At 39.6% G+C, this 23,166-nt stretch overlaps 1 protein-coding gene across 21 annotated transcripts in view; it reads right to left on the reverse strand.

The window, feature by feature from the left end:
- Window positions 1-23,166, reverse strand: part of MAPK10 (mitogen-activated protein kinase 10) — a 90,627-nt gene that overhangs the window by 32,447 nt on the left and 35,014 nt on the right. For 11 of the 21 annotated variants that reach the window (XM_015861663.2, XM_015861673.2, XM_015861661.2 and 8 more), the window contains one exon: window positions 9,400-9,471. The exons of 1 other annotated variant lie outside the window; for it this stretch is intronic. In XM_015861663.2, coding sequence (XP_015717149.1) covers window positions 9,400-9,471 — 72 coding nt within the window. Of the gene's footprint in view, window positions 1-9,372; window positions 9,472-11,033; window positions 11,163-20,416; window positions 20,506-23,166 lie in introns of those variants that run through there. 9 more of the 21 variants (XM_032443987.1, XM_032443988.1, XM_015861681.2 and 6 more) reach the window with 7 other exon arrangements.

Below are 23,166 nucleotides of genomic sequence, written 5' to 3' on the forward strand. Positions count from 1 at the left end.
CTATCATTATGTTAGACCCTAGAAAACAAATTATTTTCACAAAAAATAATTAATACAAGTTACTACAAACCTGTCATGACTGCATAGAAGATAGAACTACAGAGCTGTAACCTTGCCTGTATGTGTAGGCATCACCTGACACTACGGACACTTGATATCTGCTGGTATCCTTTGTTCACCAAAGAAAATGGAGTAAAATATATACTGACTATGAGATAAACATTGTGATTTCATGTCTGTAACTGAGGATTCCACCCTATGCCATGCTGAGCACAGGACACAGAAGTTCAGCATGTCATAGAACTGTCCTGGAGCAGTGGATGATTCATCCATGGAAGTCCATGTTCCCCAGATGACTCTGAGGAAGAGAAATAGAGCCCAAATGTACATCTGCTGCCTCATGTGCCTCTCTCTTCCTCTGCATTCATTTCCAATGCTCACAAATGCAATGTTTGAATTCTCTTAGTCTCTCTGATGTAAATTGCTTTTTCAATAAATCTGAATAATCAACCATGTTATGTGACTGAACAATACTAAGGCAAATTTTGACGGGAAAAGGAAAAACAAAAAGTTTCTTTGAAGAATATGATTTCTTTCATTTTAAAAATACCTAATTCCAGTGTTCCATAAAGCTGGCAATAAAAATAGAGAACTGATCCCGCCAATAACTGGGGTTCTTTGGTTTGCCCTGTGATGAATGAATGCCCTTTTTCTGTTGGTTATCCAGCCAGAGCGCCCGTGGTCACTGACAGGTTGGTTAACCCCAGCTGCCTCATTCAGAGGCTTTGAAATGTCCTGGCTGCAGCCATGCATTCAAACAGAAAATCTCATTTCAGAAGAACAATTAGAAACGCTGCATTTACTCATTAATCAGACACAGGGCAAAGGATCCCGCCTCTTCCCAAATGATGAAAGGAAGAAACATACCCACACTGACACAAGTGCTAAATCCAAGGTTAAAGAGTGGAATAACTCTGAAAGAGGTATAGATTTTTCCCATCTAAAGAAAGAAAATTAGCATCTGATTTGCACTGTGCAGCCTTAGTCTCAAAGCTCCTACTGCTATGTGCAGACAGATGAATAAATCCAGCTTGCTCAGCTACTCCTACCAGACCTGGAACTGAGCAGCTTTATTTGAATAATGTTAGGCAGGAAATAATTCCAGCTCCCTCTGGCTACACTAACACATTTGCATCATGTTTTATCCTGATGTCATTATCAGAACAATGCAGACTATATTCAGCATTAACATCCGTTACTGCAAAACCAATGTTAGGGAAGTGTCAGCATAATCACTGCACTGCTTAGAAAGCCTGAATCACAGCCAGCTCTTCTGGAAGAACAAATACAGGGGCATTTTTTAAGCCGGGGAATGTACCTTGCTGAGACCCGGGGAACCATCGCCTGTTGGCATCACCAACAGGAGGTACTTACCTCCTCACCAGCAAAGTATTTGGTACAGATGTTAATAGGATAAGTTATTTTTGCCACCATGATTTGAAGATCCTAAACACATCAACATTACTTCTTTCCAAGTTGGGCAGAACCTGTGAATGATTGGCCTTAGAAACCTCACACTGATACAGGTAGGTTTCTGAAGTGCTGCAGCTCCAACAGGCAGGTACTTGTAATCCAAGGAAGTCTTAATTAATTGAATAATTACTGTTTGCATTTCCTTCAGTCATTCCAACAGTAGCTGAAGCAATACTGACCAACAGGAGCTTATACAGTCTGATCAGAACACAGTAGTTTCAACAAGCAGCTCTCCCGTGAGTAACACAGACTTTTAGAATGAGAGAATGCTTACTTTCATAAGAACTGTAAGACAAACTATGTACTTTTCCTTGTTGTGATCAATATTTAAATCAAATCCCTAAAGCAATGAATCAACAGCATTATTGCATTAATTGCATTTGATCAGATCTCCATATAAAGTGACAAATAAGCAAATTATGAACCATTTCCAAGTCAACTCAACAGTCGCTTCTGAAACAAGGACAAGGAAATGGTCTACTAAAGTTCAGCTAGAAAGACTTTACCCTAAACAAATAAATGCATGCTCTCAATGGAGCACGCACACACCCAGAAGACAACCTTCATTCATATTTGGTGGATACCACCACCTCAAAAACACAGAAATCTTCATTAAAAAGAAATCAGAAGCTCTTCATTAACAATCAGCTGAATAAAAGAATGGGGCTCATACACTTGCTGCATTCTTCTTTTTTTCCTTCTTCTTTGTTTCAAAGCATATACAGCAATAAAGAGAGATAAGAAAGCACAACAAAATTACAACGCTATTTTCTGTAGTTTGAGGTGAATTGTTTCCTGATATTATCCCTGTTTATTTATCCACTTTTACCCCATGAACAAAGGATATTGACTACTTTTAACTGGACATCTGTTTCTGAACACCATTCCCCCCTATTATTGATAAACTCTCAACAGAAGGACTTCTTAGAGCTCAGCACTTCACATCCATCTTTTAGCTTCTATAAAACCCACTAATGGCAGTTTAATCTCAATTGCTCTCATCTACATCTCCAGGACAATCAGAGCCATCTCAGAGAATGTTAATAAGCATCAGCTGAGGAGGAGCTTTTCCTCAATATCAGCATCCATCTTTGCAAGTGCACAGAAATGCCTACAGGAAGAGATAAGCATTTAAGTGTGCCATGATTCAAGGCTATTGAAGACAACAAAACGACTCTGCACGTGTGAAGCAAGTGAGGAAGAGAATTAGATGAAAGACTGAAAAACTGTTTCCTCATCTGCAGTTGGCATCATGCTCAAGGATGTACAGGATGCAACAGAGCCATCATTCTGTGCTGGCAGTGACAATGGCTCCCCAGGGTCCTGCTGTCTCCACTCCATCCCAGACAAAGAGGCTGGGAAGGAGGTCAGCACACTGTGGGCAGCAGACACTCAGTGTTCCATCAGGGTCCAAAATATGAATATCTTGAAGCTACCATTTGACCAAAAGGTCAGATGATGAGATTATACAAATGCAAGTTCTGAAAGAAGGCAAAGTCCCACGAGTGTTCTTGTCAGCTCTGAAAGTGTGTGTCTGTACAGCTGGCAGAACCATTTAGCTCCTATCCTCCTGAGTGAATGGCTGCAATTCACTTAGAAGATCCAAATGCCACAGTTGTGGACTTTACCAAACCTCTGCTTTGGATTTAATAGGCACAGACTTCGTTGTGTACATCTGGAGAGTCACAGAAGCCTACATTTAAGAAATAGGCAGTGTCTTTGCATACAAAGATCTACAGCACAGGTAGAGATCAAATCTCCCACACAGAATACCAAACGTGTGCATTCACTCACAGTATGGTAAATTCTTAAACTTATCTTACCAGCCCCATCACAGCACATCTCCCCGCTATCGTATCTCATTCTTAACCTATAAGGACTACATTCATCACACAGTACTCCTTATTATAGTGCTTTTTATGTTGTCATGGGTTAATTCTCTGTCTTCCATTAGTGCTTCTCCACTAACTTCCTCCTACATCCCAGACACAGGCAGCACTCCTAAGAACTCAGCATCTCAGTTGCCTGGTGACTTGTCCCGCAAACAGCTCAGCTCTGACAGACCAGTCCTTGATTGTTCCACCGTTTTTGCATTGCACATTCTGTTTTAAAAGGGAACTTATTATAAGGAATACAACATTATTACCTTTTGAGGCTTTTTTTTTTTTGTTTTTTAATTAAACACTTTTTGTTTAATCTCTTCTAACAGAGATGACAAAACTCCAATGAAGAAGTTTCATCCAGAAATGCTAAGATTAATGATTCTTGGTAATGAGGTTTCTTTACAGACAGGGACTGGATTGGTATAAAATGTATAATGTAGGGAATACAAAGCAAAGAGACATGTAAGAGAGGGTGTGGAAGTGGAGGTAAGAATGTTTCTTACTTATACAGTGACAGGAACTGAACAGTGGCAAAGGCATGCCTCTGAAACAGAGGGAAGCAACAGCAGCAGCCACAACCAAACCGCAAGAGCAGTGAGGAGAGGAAACTGCTGTTTGTACTCATCAGGTCATTCTGAATCACTTGGCTTGAAAAAGAAGACAATATGGGAGGAAACAAGATACAATTAAGATTAGGAGAGAGAAATAGCCACTGAAAGTTGGCCAAAGCATTGAATCACTGGGAAATGAAAAGGATGGCTGATTTTTCAGCAATGGCAGGAGAGCCCTGAGGTTCAGCATGCTTAAAGCACAGGAGAACTAAGATGAGATTAACTCCTCATACTGATAGCTCACTATTTTTCAAATAGATCGAGTTTCTCACTAAACGAAAACCACAATGAGGTATCAGGTGTTGGCTGAGAAGCTTTCTTCTGCTAAGCACGTAAAGCAACAAGGAAGAAGTTGTGAGATGCTGTGTCCTGACACACACCGTGGCATCCTTTAAGAAGGGTGAAAAGGCAGCACATAACAGCACAGGTATAACTATTTCAAAAATTATATTTCTGGGTACAGTTGTATAATTACAGTACTCACTGTGAAGGTGGCTAATGAAAAGACTTTCCTTTTTTTAATAAGAGGCTGAATAATTTAATTGCATCTCTTGCTAGACATAGAGGGTACTTGATCTTAAATAATAGCACTTCAGTCCCAGAAATCTGCAAGACAGGACAGTGCCTACAGAATGGTTTATGAATGTCAATTACTCTCCCTTTGAGTGGAAGTCATAATTATAGGACATTTCCTGATCAAGACAACTTATTTAATGGTTAAAGAAGAAACTCTGTCTAATGTGATTAAGGCATTAATTGTAACTAAAGTGGCTTATCAAATTTAGAAAACAATTCAGAAACAAACCTGATGAATGAATCAACGGAGAACTGATAAAGCTGGTCTTTTCTGCTGGTAAAAAATGAAAAGTTTTCTAAAATCATCTGATTTTTAAGTGTTCATGGATGCAAGTATTTTGCATAGAAAGTGTTTTGTTCAAGGCAGGTGGAAAGTAAAGCAAGTTATCAGAATACAGGTGAAAAAAACATCTGAAGATACATTAAATGGTTTTTTTGGTAGCTGTTTTTGGGAAATTATTTAAAGCTCAATCTGAGTAGAAGCTTGAAAAAACACTCTCTGCGCAAACTGAAAATGCATCCTGAAGGTTTCTTTAAGTGCCATCAATAAAGCATCAATTCAATTTCATTATGCAGAAACACTGACATATTCCATCTGGGGCATCAAATTGTTTAAACTGTCCAATAAGGACTAATGATGGTGCCCTACCAAAGGATTAGCATGTGATATTACATTGGTGATTCATATTGAGCATTTTCTTAGTATGCACGGCTGGGTCCCAGATATCTTATCTCAGAATGCCACTGCCTGCTTTTTGGAAGAAAATTAAATATATTATTGCAGAAGAATGGAAATGTTGCCAGGCACAAAACTGAATAATAAAAAGGTGTTTTTCAAAGACAAGATAATTTATGACTACTACTTCAAGTCAAAAATCATGGAATTGTATTGTGCTGCAATTACCAAACCCTGGCAGAGGCCACCCAGAGGCACAGTCACAAACTGCAGAACTGCAGTTCCTGTGTGTGAGGGTGTGCAAATAAAGTGTAAATAAATGCATCCCATACAGCTAACGCTTAGGAAATGTGAAGGTTCTTCCAGGCTGCGCAATTCTTCATGTTGGTTGGCAGCATCCATTGTTAGTTATTATTCAGCACTTGGACATCCTTTTCTATTCAGAATCCAAGGTCTGTGTCATGTTGTGCTTCAGTAGGAATTTAGGAGTGTACCGAACCCTAAAGATGTGGCCTGTTGGCAAGAGCAGCCTTACTAACAACCCATGAAGTTCTATAAGCTTAAGGACCTTTGTCCTATCTTTCTGTTATTCAAAAACAGATGTCATTTTCCTTAGCTCCTCCAGAAAAACATCTGGCTACCAAACTGCAGTTAATGACAGACTTAATGTTTACATTGCAAATAAGCAGAAATCATATTTCCCCAATCATGCTTTGTTTCTTAAAAAGGGCTTTCCTCTTTCGTTAAGTTGGAAATTCTTCATATTCTCACCATGCTGAGCTAGCACTATGTCATATATAACCAGCAGACCCATTGCCATATGCTCTATGCTAAAAGAAGCAGCCTATATTTCCTGCCATAGCACACAAAGCTGTGCACTTTAGGAGATGAGAGAGAAGTCCCTACACAACAGTTATTATAAGTATATGCCCTCAGTGGTAATGATCACTGAGGTATTTTTCAACCTGTCACCTCTAAAAGAACACTTCAGAACAATTCAGTATCTGGTGGGAAGTCCACAGTGATGCACGTACTACAACAGGAGCAGGATCTTCCACGTCATTCCACACAGTCAACATATTAGACATAGACCTGTGACAGTCAGAGATTTTTCCTGTGAAAAAAAATCTTATGCTCCAGTATATGATCACCAGAATCTCTTAACAGATCAGCAGGGCAGGATCCAACTGTATAACACTGACTGTTGAATGTTCTCTAAAATTATACCAAACAACTGACCAAATATTACCAGGTTGCGCCTATATCCCACATCCTGCCCTCTGCAGTACATATGAACAGCAACCACCAGAGCTGAGATCTTAATGCAGTAAAACATTTAATTCTGAGGGTGTGTTCTTGTACTTAAAGCTGAGTATGTGCTTGAGTGTAATTTGGATCAGGGCCCATCTTTTTGGAGAAAATAAAGAAGCGGCCTAAACTAGCTTTTACCCTCAGGGTATACATCTGAATACACGAGCATCATGAAGTGCTGTAAGTGCAGCAAGTGCTGGAAGGGCAAAATCCTGTTCCCTGTAATGACAGAGCAGTATTTTTTGTACTCTTGAACAGCTCCTCTTTGGGTACTGCCATGGGCCTTTAACTTGGATCTGCTTCACCCAGTGTGGGAATCAAATGTTGCTTCTGCATTAGAATAAGATACGAATTTTCATTTCATGCTCTCTGCTGCCATAGTTCTTTCTGGGGGTCTTTCTACTTTACTTGGGGGGAGGGCTCTGATAGTTTCCATCACTTATCCTCTAGATGAACCTTCCCCAGGAATGCATGCTCAGTATATAGGTGAAGTAATTCATAATCATTGACATTAGGAAGATGGAGCAGGTTATAGGCACAAAGACTGCAGCTCCTGTCTGTCCAGCCTTCTGAAATATCTCTGAGCCTTACTGACAGTTGGTGCTGGACAGAAGAGACCCGAGTAACAGAGACATTAACAAAGACAAATAATTAGCAATATACATGTACAGCTAGCAGCAATTTATGTCTAGTCAGCATGAACATATATGTAATATTGTGTCATGCACGTTTCAAGAATACCCTGCATTAGATTGATCAAACCAGAGGACAAGTCATTACATGTCCATGGAAGCGCCTGAAGAGGCATCGGGAAGACCTGGCATCCCCCCTTTGTTTAACAAACAAAGCTTTTGGGTAGCATTAGCTTTTGGATAGAATGGAAGGAGCCTTGGAGAGAATCACCATATCAACGTGATAAGGAGAGTACTGAGACATCTTGGAAACAGCAGGATGGTGACTGACTGGCACGACTTAGCACATGAATCAACAAGTGTCAGAATGTAGTTAACAAATGTAAATCATTGGTTAGATTGTGAATCTGGGGTACCCAGCCAGTGGGAAAACAGGGGAAGGGGGAAGGAGTGGGGGAGACAAGGTACAAATGCTGTACTATTGCGTCCATAAGTACAATCTGGCATGCAGGACAACCACCATTGCAATTGTGAATAAAATCTGCTTTTATCAGAGATACCATCCTGACAAAATGATTTGGATACTTCCAAGACCCAGTATAAAAACTCATCCAAAATGCTGTTGACTTCATTGGATATTCTTTAACAAAAACACTAATATCACATTAAGTACTGTTTGTGGCTATGACAGCTGGACTAGATGATCTTAGCTGTCTTTTCCTTAGTCATTCTATGATTCTATGAACAAACACTCCTATTAAACTGGAGTATCAGCAAAAGATTAATTATAGCAGCATGTTTTGATTACTGACTGAATCAAGAACTGGGTACTCATTGACAGGAAGCATTCACTATACTGTTTTGGGAACCGACTTATGTCCAGACTGAAGTAGTGCTGAATGTAAAGAGGAAATGATAGAAGTATGTTTCCTTGCACATGTAAAATGGAAATGTTTCAGAAGGTAAGAAAGGACAGAGAAGGCTGTTAAGCAGTTTTTCAAAGTAAGTAGACTAGATCCAACTTAGAGCTGAAGATTTAGAAAGGTCAGAAGTAGCCTTCCCAGCAGAACCAATATTTGGCATTGTTGAGTTAAAAAAACAGAAAACCAAATTTCCAATAAGTCACTGTTTCATGTTCTCTGCTTACATACAGCTCACAGCCCTTTCCATTTTAGAATTGAGCTTTTCACTGTCTTTAACCCAGGATGTAAGTGACATAAAGGGAAGTACTAGTGTTTTACCCCAGTTCTATTTCCAGGAATGCAACACAGTTCTCACCTCTCAAAAAATGAAGACTGTTCCCTAATCTCCCTCAGAAAGTCCAATAACGGGTTCAGTCTCAAAACAACAAGAACATCACCACCAGTAAAACAAAAAACAAGGAAGAATTCAAACACAAAATATTTCATAACTAAAAAGTCACCTTGAATTCATATTGGAAAAAAACACATTTAGAGATTTGACATCTATCTACGTTAACTAACTTAACCTAACCATCAGAACCAAAAATTGTGCATACCAAATACACAGTTTTCTTCAGCTCACAAAGTTAGCTTGAGCTTTGTTGTAGACTTCAATGCATTGCGACTGAACAATTTCAAGGCTGATTTTCAAGTGCATAATTGGCTATAACGCAGTCTCATGACCCCACAACCTACACAGCATATTTTGTTCAACTGAGAACAGTATGAATCTCTCACCAATTCAATTACTTTCTCCATACTCCTAGCAAATGCAGACTAATGGACAGAAAATTATATTCATTGATTACAGTGTAAAAGGCTCTGTCTCACATAAAGGGACAGTAGGATAAAAAAAAAAGATCTAATTCACATATTTCTGTGAAAGCATTGATGCAGGTGCAGTTATTTTGGATGAAGATGTCTCATCATTAAGTTTATGGGAAGAACAGCCAAGATTGTTTTGTTTTCATCACAGCAACAGGTATTTGGGGAAGGCAAAAAGCAAAAATCATTAAGAGCAAATGATGACAATCAAACTACTACTAGAAAAGTAATTTTTGTGATGCATTTTTCTATTTTTTATGTTTACTTTAATTTTTACAGCTAGTTACTCGCAATACGCCACTGAAATTAACTTTTATTTCTATTAGCATAAATGGAAAAATAAAGTACAAGTGTGTACTGTACCTTGTTTTACCTGTAAGGAACACACACCTGACAAAAGGCAATCTTCACATCCAGGGTAGGTTCACCACAATAGTACAACAAATGGCGGCTCATAAATACCTACAATTAAAAAGAAAATAAACGTATACATTTGTATGCCAGCTAACGTACAAGCACATAAGTTAGATGCGCATTTGGGTCATGGAAGCCACCCTGAGTTGCTGCCCAGCTCTTGAAAAGAACAGATTGCTTAAACATTGCTGGGAACGGGCTTTAAAGTCATTCTAACAGTCATCAAAGCTACTGACTCCAACATGGCTTAGTTACATCAGCAGAAGTTTTACAGTAACAGAAACCCTTAGCCCAAAGATTCTCTTGTCACTTGTATATTCCTACATTCTCACCAAATTCAAGTCAACAGGTTGTATACAGCGCAGGTGTGAGAGACAATGCTGTGGGGAGGAAAGGAACAAGCTCTAAGTTGTCAGTCATTAGGAAAACCAGAGAAAACAGAGAAACTAATTATTTCTCTGTGTAAGTTCACAGCATACCACTTCATGAACAGCAACGTGTAGTTCTGCTCCTCATCTTAGCCCCTTACTTTGTTCAGCCTGGAGAAGAGGAGGCTCAGGAGAGACCTTATTGTTCTCTATAACTTCCTGAAAGGAGGTTGTAGTGAGCTGGGGGTTGGCCTCTTCTCTCGTGTAATCGGTGATAGAACTAGAGGGAATGGTTTTAAGCTGCGCCAGGGGAGATTCAGGCTGGACATTAGGAAGTATTACTTCTCAGAAAGGGTAGTCAGGCATTGGAATGCACTGCCCAGGGAGGTGGTGGAGTCACCGACCATGGGAGTGTTCAATAAACGTTTGGATGTTGTGTTGATGAATATGATTTAGCTGGGAAGTATTGGCAACAGTTGGACTAGATGATCTTCTAGGTCTTTTCCAACCTTGATAATTCTGTGATTTTGTGATTACAACTTGGAAAGATGCAGAAAAGGGCAGGAACAATGCTCCAAAGCACACACGAAACAACTGTGTGGACAGTTCTTTTTTAGTAAGAAGAGAACTGACTAAAGACAGTCCCAAGTTACTGTCTGCCACTATGTGCTCAGCCCACTGTTGTATACTATCACAGCATCTGATGTTGGCCAAAGAGGCCACATACTGGTCTAGATAAAGCAGTGTACCACACTATAGCTCTTCAAACATTTTAAATTCCATAGCGTAGCACTCAGCACTGACCAATCAAAGCTTTCATTACTGCATTCTCACATGGGAAGTAATGTACAGAGATGTTATCACATAACTACATCATAAGCCATTGGAGCATAATGATTTTCCACTCCAAAAAGAAAAAAAATAAAAACATTTCTAACATCACAATGGGAAACCAGCAACTTCTAGTGAAAAAGAGATAATTAATACAGAACCTCACATTTTTTCTTACAAATATAAACTCAATATAGTAACTAAAAATGCATCCATTACTCCATTAAAATGTGATTCTGAAACTGAAACCCCATCTGCAAGGCCCCTCCGACATACACTGTTCCATTATAGGAACTAATAGTTAACTGTAGCAGTAGATTGTCCTAAATAAAGCAAAACAAATATTGAAACCATTGGAGTAACTTCAACTCTCAAAAACTTCAGAAACGAGAAGAAAGTATTCACTGATACCTGCAAACTTCAATGCATCACGTATCCTGTGTGTTTAATTTTTAATGAATGAATGAATAACGCTGTTATGAAAGTGAGCACATGACCTTTCTTCTTCGCATTACAGTGTCTGAGGCTGCTGCCTCATTGCCCAGTGAGTCATTGCTGGAGCCTCACATCCCACAGAGGGTTTGTATTAGAGCAAAGAGGAAGTATATTTTTTTTTCCTTTTTTTTTTTTTTTAAAGAAAAAAGAATATTAAAAAAAAAACAACACAAAAACTTTTAACATGAGTCATAACATTCAGTGATCTGTGGAAAGCCAGCAGATAATCACCATCCCTCACTGTATATATATGCTCTATGAAATCCTGTTGGCTAGATATATGATACTGCTCCAATAATCAATGACTGATATATCATTAGTCATAACACACTGTACTCCAGACAGAGTCTAATAATGGAAAGTGAAGAAAAGAAGGGAGGAAAATTCAATTCTTCACTGACTTTACTGTAAAATTCTGCTGAGAGGATGTGTTCTGTCCTACATATGCATTACAACTCATGCATGGCTCCTCAGCTTCCCACCAGAAAAACCATAGCTCACAATAGCAATCCTGAACAGAGTAATAAACTGGCAACATTTATGAGCTGGAAGACATTTAACTATTTGTTGTATTGTCCCCGCATGCAGTGACTGCTGTTAAAATAACAGCATGATATATTTTATTGGCATGGATCAATTATCATGTTCCTCTGTACATGAGGTAGATCTAATGACTCATATGATCAAGAATGAGAACTGCTTGCATAAAACATTGCTGAATTAACACATGGCAGGGTATAGCTGCAAGCAGGAAGACTTCAACAGAATTATGGGACAACTCCCAGCGATAAGCTAGAAGTCATTCCCAGCCTCATCCAGTGTATTAATCTTAGCAGTACATGGAAATGATAGATTCATATCAAGATCCAAGCCCAGTATTTTCTCATTATTTGGTATTACCAAATGGATACACCATGTGTGCCATGGGCATGCTGACTACGCTTCTTACCTTCACAGGGACATGGCTTTATACTCAAACTACAAGAGACTAGATTTATTTGTTGTGACCTCATTGAATACCATTCATAAAGAGAAAGAGAACAAGCTAAAAATTAATGAAATTTCATGAACATTTAAGGTGATTCAAATATATCTATACATATCTTGTTCCACATCAGTAAGAGGAGGCAATGTATCAATGCAGCAGTCACAGAAAACCTTCTTGAAAAATACTGATGTTCAAAGCTGAACACTGATGAATAATTAATGTTTCCTGTTTTGAAACTGAGTTTGACTTATTTCATTCATTTCCAGTACTGGAATCCCTCTCTCTCTCATTTGAAAAGAGACACGCTCATCTCTGGTTGATCAGTGCGGAATGCCCTTGGGATCCCACTCCTGTAACTGTGGTTTTATCTTCCCTGAAATTTGGCAGTTCACTGCTGTAAAAAACAATAATATTCACAATGTGAATAAGGTGTCAAGGTTAAATACCAGCAGAAACAGCTTGCTAAAACAGCATCTGAAAATTCACAAGAGTCATGCAAGCAGTTCTACAACTGAACTCCTGAAAGAAAAAGCAAATAGAGAAAATAAAGAAATGAGCATTCAAACTTCAAAGATAGGGAACTGATAAGCTGGTTTCTTTAGTGATCATGGACAACAGGCAGAGGACAGAAACAGCTGAGCTCTGTCTGCTCTCTCTGCCAGCTCCCTGGGTAGCCAATGTTTACAAGTTAAATTCCTACACTTGACAATAGCTGGTGTAAATATCCACACTGTAGCTTTCAAAGCCAGGACAACCACCCAAGCACTTAGTTTTATCAACAGGTGCTGCCAGATATGTAACCTGCTGCTGTGAGGTCTTACAGCACATTAAATAATCTTAGAGTCTCTTGTACTGTCTTTTCATTCGGAGTTGAATGTCTTCATTCTGTGAGGCAGATTCAAAGAGAAAAACATCTAGCCACTTTCAGAGGCATGAAATTGGACTTTGGTATTGGAAGCAGCTCTGAACTAGCATAAAATGAACCTCCAGCAATCAATGTGCAAGAGCACAGCTATTGTTGTCAACAAAAAATGAAGAAAATATAATCAGAAAGATGAGCAGAATGAAACACTCATTACTTGCCTGACATGAGTTAAAAACAAATAAACAAGCAAGCCAAACAGCTTTATCATAATGGTAAAAGCAAATTTTTTAGCTGCAAATTCCACCCACCTCCCCCCCCACACCCTCACACACAACTTAATAATGGCACTTCGATCTGTTTTTTTGGTTTTTTTTTTCCTTACTGCAAAAATGACAGAAAAGGATCTGAGGTGTCCACTACACCACAGCAGAATAAATCATTCTTCCATCTCAGAAATCTACTTCTATTTCAAAAATAGAGGTAAAAAATCAATAAAAGGATCCTCCTTGGATAAATGTTAGTGGTAAAACATGTGAAGATACGTAACAAATCACATCAAAGCTATTTTTATTACACTCCCAAGTCAGAGTTCTCCAAACCTAGTTCAGATTCAGTTAAATTTGCGTGCAACAGTGGCCTTGGCTCAGTATGACTTAACAAGGCCATACGTTCTATGAAACGGGCAAAAAAAAAACAACTTCAGTACTCTCTATCTCAAGCAGTATCAATAAAATTTATATATTTTCAGTTACATACACCAAGCTCTAATAGCTGGAAATAAATTTTTAATACTTCAAATTGTAGGCAACTGGATCTTCATCTTATGTTGCTTTGTTATGCAAGTCAACTACTCCATCAGCGAAGGGTGTGAATAAAATGAGCGTATATCCCAGGCAAAACTGGAACTCTAACTCAGGGAGAAATGACATGAAAGGCCACAGTACTTCAATCCAGCCATTACTCCTGTTTCAGAGCACCTTTATTTGATTGGCACTGTGGCACAGAGAACTGCAATTTCCATGGAAGTTTCATTTAGAGAAAAAAAATTTAATAGTTTTGTTGATTTAAGAGGAAAAAAGTTATGAAAACAAAACAGTATTGTGCAACACTTTTACTTATTTGATGTTAAGCTCTATTAGACTCTATCCATGTTCATAATTTCTATATCAAGTTTGGTATGATGGAGACAAAAAAAAAAAAAAAAGCTCACCTCTTCCCCCAAAAAGCTTAATCTGCATCACACGTGAGGAATTACCCAGCTAAGAGTCTGCTGATTGTTGCATCTTAAATCATGGAATGGCTTGGATTAGAAGGGACCCAAGGATCATCAAGTTCCAACCCCACCACCACACGCAGAGCCACCAACCTCCTGATCTGGTACAAGACCACTTCCCCATTCCAAAGTAGTAGCAGCTACAGCAAAACACCATGTCACAAAGTGGCTGCACACAAAAACAATTCACTGTGCAGAAAAATCATCTGAATTTAGAGTATGAGTTTACTTTGCACAGTTTCCAGCTTCCTGCAGACTGGAGCACATTTTCCTATCTTACACTACGTAAACCCCTTGTGATGATGTTCACAGTTCATCTATCTCCCAGGCTATTGTCTGCATATTCCACCTACTGCAAGAACTACAGATTATCTTTGGTATAATTTACATTTATAAAAAATGTGGATAGAAGGAGGTTGGGTTGCTGTGCAATCAAATGGATGCACAAATTATATGAGATTCTGTGCTCTTCTGGGGAGTCTTGTCCTCTTGGATGACTACTGTGTCTAACAAATGCACTGTAGCAGGCAGCTGGTGAGACGTGACATTATAAAAGCACTTCATCCCTAGTTTGCATTCAGCAGGTTCAGACTACAGGGAAACATTCAGATCCCGTTATCAATTTCCCGTATATACATAGTGTTACGTACAGTAACACAACAGAAATGAAGTGATTCTGCCATTTTCCTAAACTGAAAGTTAATCTGCATAAATGTCAGTCATTCTAGGACAAGGGAGAATGGCCCCAGGTCATGCCAGGGGAGGTTCAGGTTGGATGTTAAGAAACATTTCTTCTCAGAAAGAGTGGTGCTGCAGTGGCACAGGCTGCCCAGGGAGGTGGTGGAGTCACCATCCCTGGAGGTGTTCAAGAACCGTGAAGATGTGGCACAGAGCGATGTGGTCAGTGGGCATGGTGTGATGGGTTGGTTGTTGGACTTTGTGATCTCAGTAGTCTTTTCCAGCCTTGATGATTCCATGATTAAACAGAACAATAGCAAGAAAAATGTCCTGATTTCCTTTTCATGACTCCTTCCTGTTGCCTTGACTCACAGGGCTCTATCTTCAGTAAATAAGCATCAGAACAAACACTTCATGCCAGCTGCCTTTGCTTTTGCTCACATACACAGATTGTGCCCCATGCTATAGAATTTGAATTTAGCCCCTGAAATAGAAGAGAAACATTTCAACAGACTACTGTGACTTAAAATTCAGTGGACTCAATGCTGTTCCAAAACTGGGGTTCATTTCAGTTCCCTCTCACAGTCCTGGGCTGTCTGATTTACAGCAACGTTTGATCTGCAGGCAGCATGCCTTTGTAATTCACAGCTGAAGTTACAATCCTCCAACAAAAGAATACTCAGTGAGCAGCAGTATGTTCTGCCCCAGTGATTTTACACCTTCAGAAGCACTGAAAAAATTAAACACAAGTGGAACAAGCTTGGCAGAGCAGATACGTAAGATATACACGCATTTGTGTTTGCCACGATTTCAGCACCCAACATGACTGATTTGTGATGCTCCCATGCTGAAGCACACTACTTATCCCCTTGTGTGAAGCATAAGGAATTTGAACCCATTCAGCGCATTTAAATCAGATCTGAGATGTGTTTGGGGAGGGTTTTGAGCTCGTTCTTGTCCTGGCATGAAGCAGCAAACCAACTTCCTTGGAAATTTAAGTTCTGTATTCCTACCTGAGACTGCAGTCTCAGAGAGGTGGAATATTTTGGATTTGTATCACGTTCATCTTTCCTACCAAAACCTCACACAAAAAGGTAGGTCTGGAGAGGCACACAGCCTGTAAGTGCCAGCCTAGAGCCTCCCCTCCACCAGCCATAACATCCATCATTCCACTGACTCCTGCTGCTCATTGTTTGCTGCTGGAACTGTCAGAGAACTGTGATGCTGAGTGGTTTCATGAGACACAAAATGAAAAGCTGACAAAGGCTTTGTTTGCACTCATCGAAGCAAAGCAAAAACCTCCCAATAAGCACAGAATGAATCTGTCTTGCATTGTGGGCTGCCATCATCTCTTTTACAACGCAAATTGATTGAAAGTTGCATTGCTATTGATGTAGAATTTCAGTAACTGCACATAGAGTAATAGGAGCAGATCCAAACATGATGACAACAGGGCTGCTTACAACATATCTAGTTCTCCATACAAGTTCTGTTCCAGTCTTCCTAGGCTGACCTGGGAACAATGCCCAGCAAAACAGTTGGAACAGCACCACCACCTCCTCCACAGCATTACCCAACCATTTATTTCATGCCAGACCATCTTCAGATGATGTGCAGGGGAGTAGGGGACCACAGAATGGAAACACCTCACCTGCCTTCATTTCCAGGCACTCAAGTTTATGCAAAGCCTATAATTACAGCTCCAGCAGGACCTAGGAGGCTCAGCTTATCTGGTCACATTATAACATGAAATAATTTGCTGTGTTTAATTTTAACAAAGTTGGAAAAAGGGAAAAGAAAAAAAAAAAAAAGTAGGCTACATAAAATACACAAATGGTTTCTGATTTTCTGCAGCTGTTCTTTACATTGCTTAGCAGATGAGTTTAACACAGAATGTCAGCCAGAACTATCTTTAGTCTTTGTTAGTGTGTTGCATGTGAATATGATTAATCGTTCTTATCATGTTAATATACGGGCACTTAAAAATGAGCTGAGAAGAGTCACACTATACTCGGTACTGCTAAATCATCTTTTATGTTATCATTTAAATCATCATTGTATTCTATTTATATTACAATACTACACAACCTTGCAGAAAAGAATATTGCAAATGCACAGAGACCACAACTGAGAAAATTTAAATACAGATCTAAAAGAAAAACAGGCACAGAGGTAAACATGTGCACGAGGCTTGGCAAGGGACCTGTAACCTGTGTCCACAGAAGGGAAGCAACACTGGAATTAGATTTAGAGGTGAAACTTCACTGCAATATAAGCAACAAAGCACATCAGGACTACAGAAAGCAACCAACACTGTCCAGGCTCAGAGCTGTCATGCAAAATGCCATATTAATTCACAAACTAGGATTTATTCAGAGGTTCACAGACCACTCAGACCAGCAGTAGCCTTGCTTATAAGCCTCACACACTTCTTTCCTGCTTTTTCCACCCCTCTGATAGTTATTTTCCTCATTGTTCTTCACACTGGAAGATGACCTTACAATTTATATTGCATTCAATAGAGACATTCCTGTTTATTATGAATAAAAGCTGAACTCCTCAGAATGCTGGTCCTACAAAGATAGAAAAGAATTCATGGAATATAAATCTACTCTCAGCCAAATTAACCACAGATAGAAAGGTTAATTGGGGTTATGCCCACCTCTGTAACAAACCTGTCAACATTATCTATAAAGCAGTTGGAGATCTTTGTTAATGAAGAGCTGCATGTATCATGTTCCCTAGCACCAGTTACCTTACACATGCCAAATAATATTTTAAATAGCTGCCGCTGCACTCAAATTACTGCAGTGTGATGAAGCACAGGTCTCATCAACCTAACCAGGACAACTCTGTATGTCATTTAGGTCAAGAAGCTTTCTTATCTACTTTGGAATAAGCAGAGAAATCACTGCTATAAAGACTTACCCTACTGGCTCCACAGCCTTTATATACTATATCTGTATGTGGTTTAACAACACAGTAAATACCTCTGCACAATCATTTACCCTTCAGTCTTCAATGTCTGCAAGATGCAGGCTATTAATCAGTACTCTTACTCATTTGTTTAAATAAGTCATCAGTGATACCTCACAACGAAGCACAGTAGCTATAAAAATGTGTTCACTATGAGATGGGTGTCTCTGTAGAGCCCCTGACAGCAGTATGTACCCTCTGTGTGAGGATCACCCTAACACTACCCAGCAAGCCTCTGTAACACAGACTGTCTTTCTGGCTCTGCACTTGTACCGTTGATTCCTGTAATAATTTTAACAAAATTCCTCTTACAAAAGAGATGCAGGTGCACAGGAGTCGCTAGGCCTGCAAACACCCCTGATGCTTCAGGGTGCCCATGCAGAGAGCAATGCAGTATGCTGCATTCAGCACCTGCTTGCAACACCTCTTTGCTCTAAAAGCAGAATGTTTTCATCAAAACTGTATTACTGTTTATTTCATTTATTGGCTACACCATTCGTTAATTCAGAGTCAGTTTAGAGCAATCTCTTTTTTTCCCTTCTTTGAGGAATATTTCCTTTAATAGACATTACTCTCTCTAGAACAGAAATTCCCTTTTGAAACATGACAACTCATTGTATCACTTGCCTCCATCTTCTTCAAATTCTCATTCAAATCATACACTAGAGTTCCAGCTCTTTTCCCTCTCTGTACACCAATTAATCTCTCCCAGTTGCTCAGTGAGAACATCAGTGCTTTATTTGTAGCAGAAACCCTTACCTCAAAGACGAACTAGAAAAAAGAGCTGAGCTCACATAGTGGATGCTGATCCCACATGACAGAGAGTCACAGAGAAGGACACCCGGTCCACTTGTGGAGCAGCCAATACTTGCTGCTCCTCAATCCATCAGTCCCAAAGAACACTCAGCAGTAGGGTGCTGAACAAATCTCCACCCCACCTCTATTCAGGATGTGCCATTTTGTGCCTTGAGTGAAAGTGGTGCTGTACAAATTAAATTCACCACATCAGCAATAATGAGTGGAATCTATAAAATGCTCATCCGAGTGAGACCGACACCTCCAATTCCCAAGCAGAAAAGTACATTAAACCTCACTGAAAGACATTTCCATTTCCAAGACATTTCTGTGGATTTCTGCCTAGCACCCTGGCTGCGTTTCAGCAAGGATAAAAATAAAATGTCACGTACACCAGCACGGCCTCACTGCAGGAGCACTCCCATGGCTGGGGATGGGTTTTTGGAGCTGAACAGACACACAGTCAACAGAGCACGCTGCGGCTGTTGCTGCTGACAGGGGGGGGAATACCACATTTACAAGAAGTAAACTTCCAAGGGGAAAGGGAGAAAAACAATAAAATGACTACTTTAAGTTCACAACATTCACCACCAGCCTTCCCCTGACACGTTTCAAGGTCATAATGGAATGATGATTTTAAAACTGATCACCATCAGCTTTGTCATAACTCTAAATAATCACCAGCAACAGAAATATTTTACTCATTTGCACAAACCCATGTACAGCATAGCCCTTACAGCTATTGCAGTGTGCTACCCTTAAGGAGCTGGGCTGCCGCCTAGGAGGACCAGCTCTGCTCTCTTTTCCTGTGGCTACCACTGCTGGGGCTGACAACTGGTATGCTTCTGCAAGTACAGCAGCATCTGATGCTCCTTTCAGAGCTTCAGATAAAGGTTTGCAGCTTTGAGAAACTTCTGTACTTCACAGTCATGGAAGGAAAACTGAGAGCACACTGAACAGCCTTAGAAGATGAAAACCCAGACTTCTTTGCACAGCAATGCTTGCCATGATTTGTTGAGTTTATATTGTTTACATCTATGGAAACTCCACGGGAGCTTCAAGGAAAATGAGATTTTATCAGCTTTTTCAGGAATCCAGTCCCTCCCATAGTGAAAATTTCCAGTGTCCACAGGAAGAGAAGCTGTATTTCTAAATAGAAATGCAAAGAGCCAAGAGAATCCCTTGATAGTCAACTGATTTCTCATCAGATAAAACATATGGATAGAAAAACAAACCAGAGGAACAAACCATGCAGATTTTAACTATAAACGTATGTACAATTTCAATACCATTGAGAGAAACTGCTGTTTTACAGCCTCCTGGCTTAATTATGAATCATTTTCTTTATTACATTACAGGTATGAATCCATGCTGCCATATTTAAATGTATTCTCTCTCACTTGTGCAATAACAAACCTTCTGCACAAAGTTATTGCTAATGAATCCCCATTACTGCAAGTGAGCTCTTGCTGAGCAAACACCGTGATAGTGATTTAAGATGAAGATTAGAAATGTTTCGCAGCTTGTAGCCTTCTGAAGAGGTAGAAATGCTCCACTTACTGTTTTATTTCTATTAAGCTGAAGAAACCAGCTTCTTCTGAGATGCACCAGCACAAAGTACTCAGCTACTGCTACTACTATAAAGTGAGCCCTTTCACAGCAGAACCCAGAATCCCTTTTTACAGACATTAAATCCTGTAAAATTACTGCATAAGGTGGGTTACCTGGTAACAGACATTGAGAAGGAAGAGGTGCTGGACATCTTCTTTGCTTCAGTCTCTGCTTCTAAGACTGCCCCTCAGGAATCCCAGACCTGGCAGATAAGAGGTCACAGATCACCTAGGCAATCTCGACGCACATAAACCCATGGGCCCCAATGAGGTGCATCCACAAGTGCTAAGGGAGTTGGCAGAAGAGATTGCCAAATTGCTTTCTGTCATGTTTGAAAGAGAATGAGAGGGGTCCCTGAAGACTGGAGGATAGCCAAAAACACCCCAGTCTTCAGGAAGCAGGACCTGGGAAACTACAGGCCAGTCAGTCTCATGTCCATCCCTGGAAAGGTTTTGGAGCACTTTATTCCAAATGGCTACCTATGAAAATCTTTGTTTTCTGTCCATAGAGCCACCTACATAAAAAAAGAGTCATTCTAACACTGATCATCTTGAAGTAACTATAGTTACTTATTTAAAAATTCAGAAATTCAACATAATTTATGTTTAGCCAAACAATACTGTTTAAGTTTTGCTTTGCAAAATAAACACCAGTAATTTCCATTACCTGAAGAAGTGACAGCCCTGGTATCAGTAACAGTGCTCAGGAAGCACCATAGTGATATTTCTGCAAAAGCAGCACAGCCAAGAAACCCATCTTATGGCAGGAAAGGAACAGAAAGAATGAGTCTGAGCTGAACCTTCAACTGCTCCTCCATCAAGATGCACAGTCACATCTGTGATAAGAATCTGAAGCAGGTTTTATTGTGGAAGAAACTGTCAATTTTATTTTTTATCAAGATAACATCATTTATCCTATCACTTAATGAATGGCAAATATAGAAATTATTCCCCTATTCATGCTCATGTTGGAAAAATACCCTAGAAAGTCTTCTTTGAGAAAGGTGATGACTAAATTGGAAGAGGGCCACCTGATGCAGAGCACTATTTAAGCATAAATGTGAAAATTTCTCTGTACATCATGCAAACAGATCACACTAGTACCCTGCCTCCTTCTCTCTTCTTGTCAGCTCTGGCTACAAGTCAAACTGCTGTGGCAGATTTCACAGGCTCAGCTTCTCAGCAGAGAGGATGCAGCTATTAGCCTCATGATGGAACAAAATTCAGATTCTCACATCAGCACATTTACTTTGTGTTCCTGCTTACCATGTGGAAACCACAGATGGATCACTAATTCACACTGCCTAACACTTAAATGGAAAGCTCTGTCTATTTGAGTTCCTATTCTATTCAAGTGCACAAAAATGAAACTTACAGTCACAGGAAACTTACTATCATAGGAATGCTTTCAGAAACACCGCTCAACTGCCTATGAGGTTTCACTGCGGAACAGATAAAAAACATTACTACTGAGAGTGGCCAGAATCCTCTCTGTCTTTCACCTGAACAGCTTTCAGCTCACAAGGGGCCACAAATTGGTTATTCTAGTTCCTCAGACCCACAGAGATACAGTGAAGCTGCTTGCCCTAGGGTTACATCTGGGACTCCACAGGCCAACAGAACATATACAATGCCCATCCTTAAAAGAAATAGAGAATCAAATAAAAAACAATCACAAATACGTTATCTGTAATAACTATCCAAAAGCAAACTGAAGGGAAGTGAAAGTGTTCAACAAAACCAGAAGGCAATTCTAGAAATAAAACAGAAAATGGTAACATATTCTGGGAAGTACTGGTGAATTTACAGTAGAATATATAATAAAGTCATTAAAAAAAATATAGAAGGAACAACCAATAAACTTGTTTCTTCATTAAGTATAAAATCATCTATTGTACTCTACGCAATACATACTGCAAAGTCTGATTTCAAATCATTTAAAGATTAGCTCAGATTAGCAGGTGTCTGTGAACAGATTAACATGCAGAAGTTCTGTCATGTATTTGTACAGTTTATAGATCTTTATGGAATTGTGGTAGCTATATACAATCAAACATTTTGTTTTATCAGCCTACTGTGATGGGCTGTTCAGAGCTGGTTTTCAAGCAACCTATTCTCCAGCAGCTGGCAGAAAGAACACCATAAGGTGCATTCCTTTCCAAGAGGTCTTTCCAAGAAACATCAGCTGATTCAGACCAGAAACATTTCAGTCATTGTCTTCAGAGGCCACAAGTATACACAGCTTAACTGGACAAACTGAAGAGACACCACTACCTTCCAAAGGTCCATGGCAACATGAAGACTGTAAGCAGAAAAATGTGTCAATCAGAAATGTTCATTTGTTTGCATACTGTGCAAAATAAAATATGAGGAGAAAGTAGAAATCAGTTGTTTTTTCCCCACTCATTAAAGGGATGATTATTTTGATATCTTTCATGGACGCAGTGTGGCTTCTCTGCATCCTGCTACATTGCCCGTGCTAGAAATTAATCTATAGCTTTTCCACTGCTACAGTGGGATGAATTACATCCAATGACACTATATTTTAAAACCTCTCTGGCAGACCAAGCAGGGGTCTTTGTCTCTCACATCTTTGTACTGTTGGACATGCTCATCCACTGATGTATTCAAGCTCATCAAAAACTCCAAACGAAATAAAAAGTCTCCATTCATTAGAATGCAGTCTGCATGCTGCTGTTCCTACAATGGTATAACATCACTGCAAAGTTTAGGGATGGACGAATAAGGACATCAAAGCTGACTCCCTTTGAAAAGGGAAGGGTTTGGCAGTTTGAGTCTTTGCTCTGATCTGTACTGGACCCAGACATAAATACAAATGCCTTCAGCTGTCAGGTAAAAACAAA

Source organism: Coturnix japonica, chromosome 4 (assembly GCF_001577835.2).
Source record: "Coturnix japonica isolate 7356 chromosome 4, Coturnix japonica 2.1, whole genome shotgun sequence".
Classification (NCBI taxonomy): domain Eukaryota; kingdom Metazoa; phylum Chordata; class Aves; order Galliformes; family Phasianidae; genus Coturnix; species Coturnix japonica.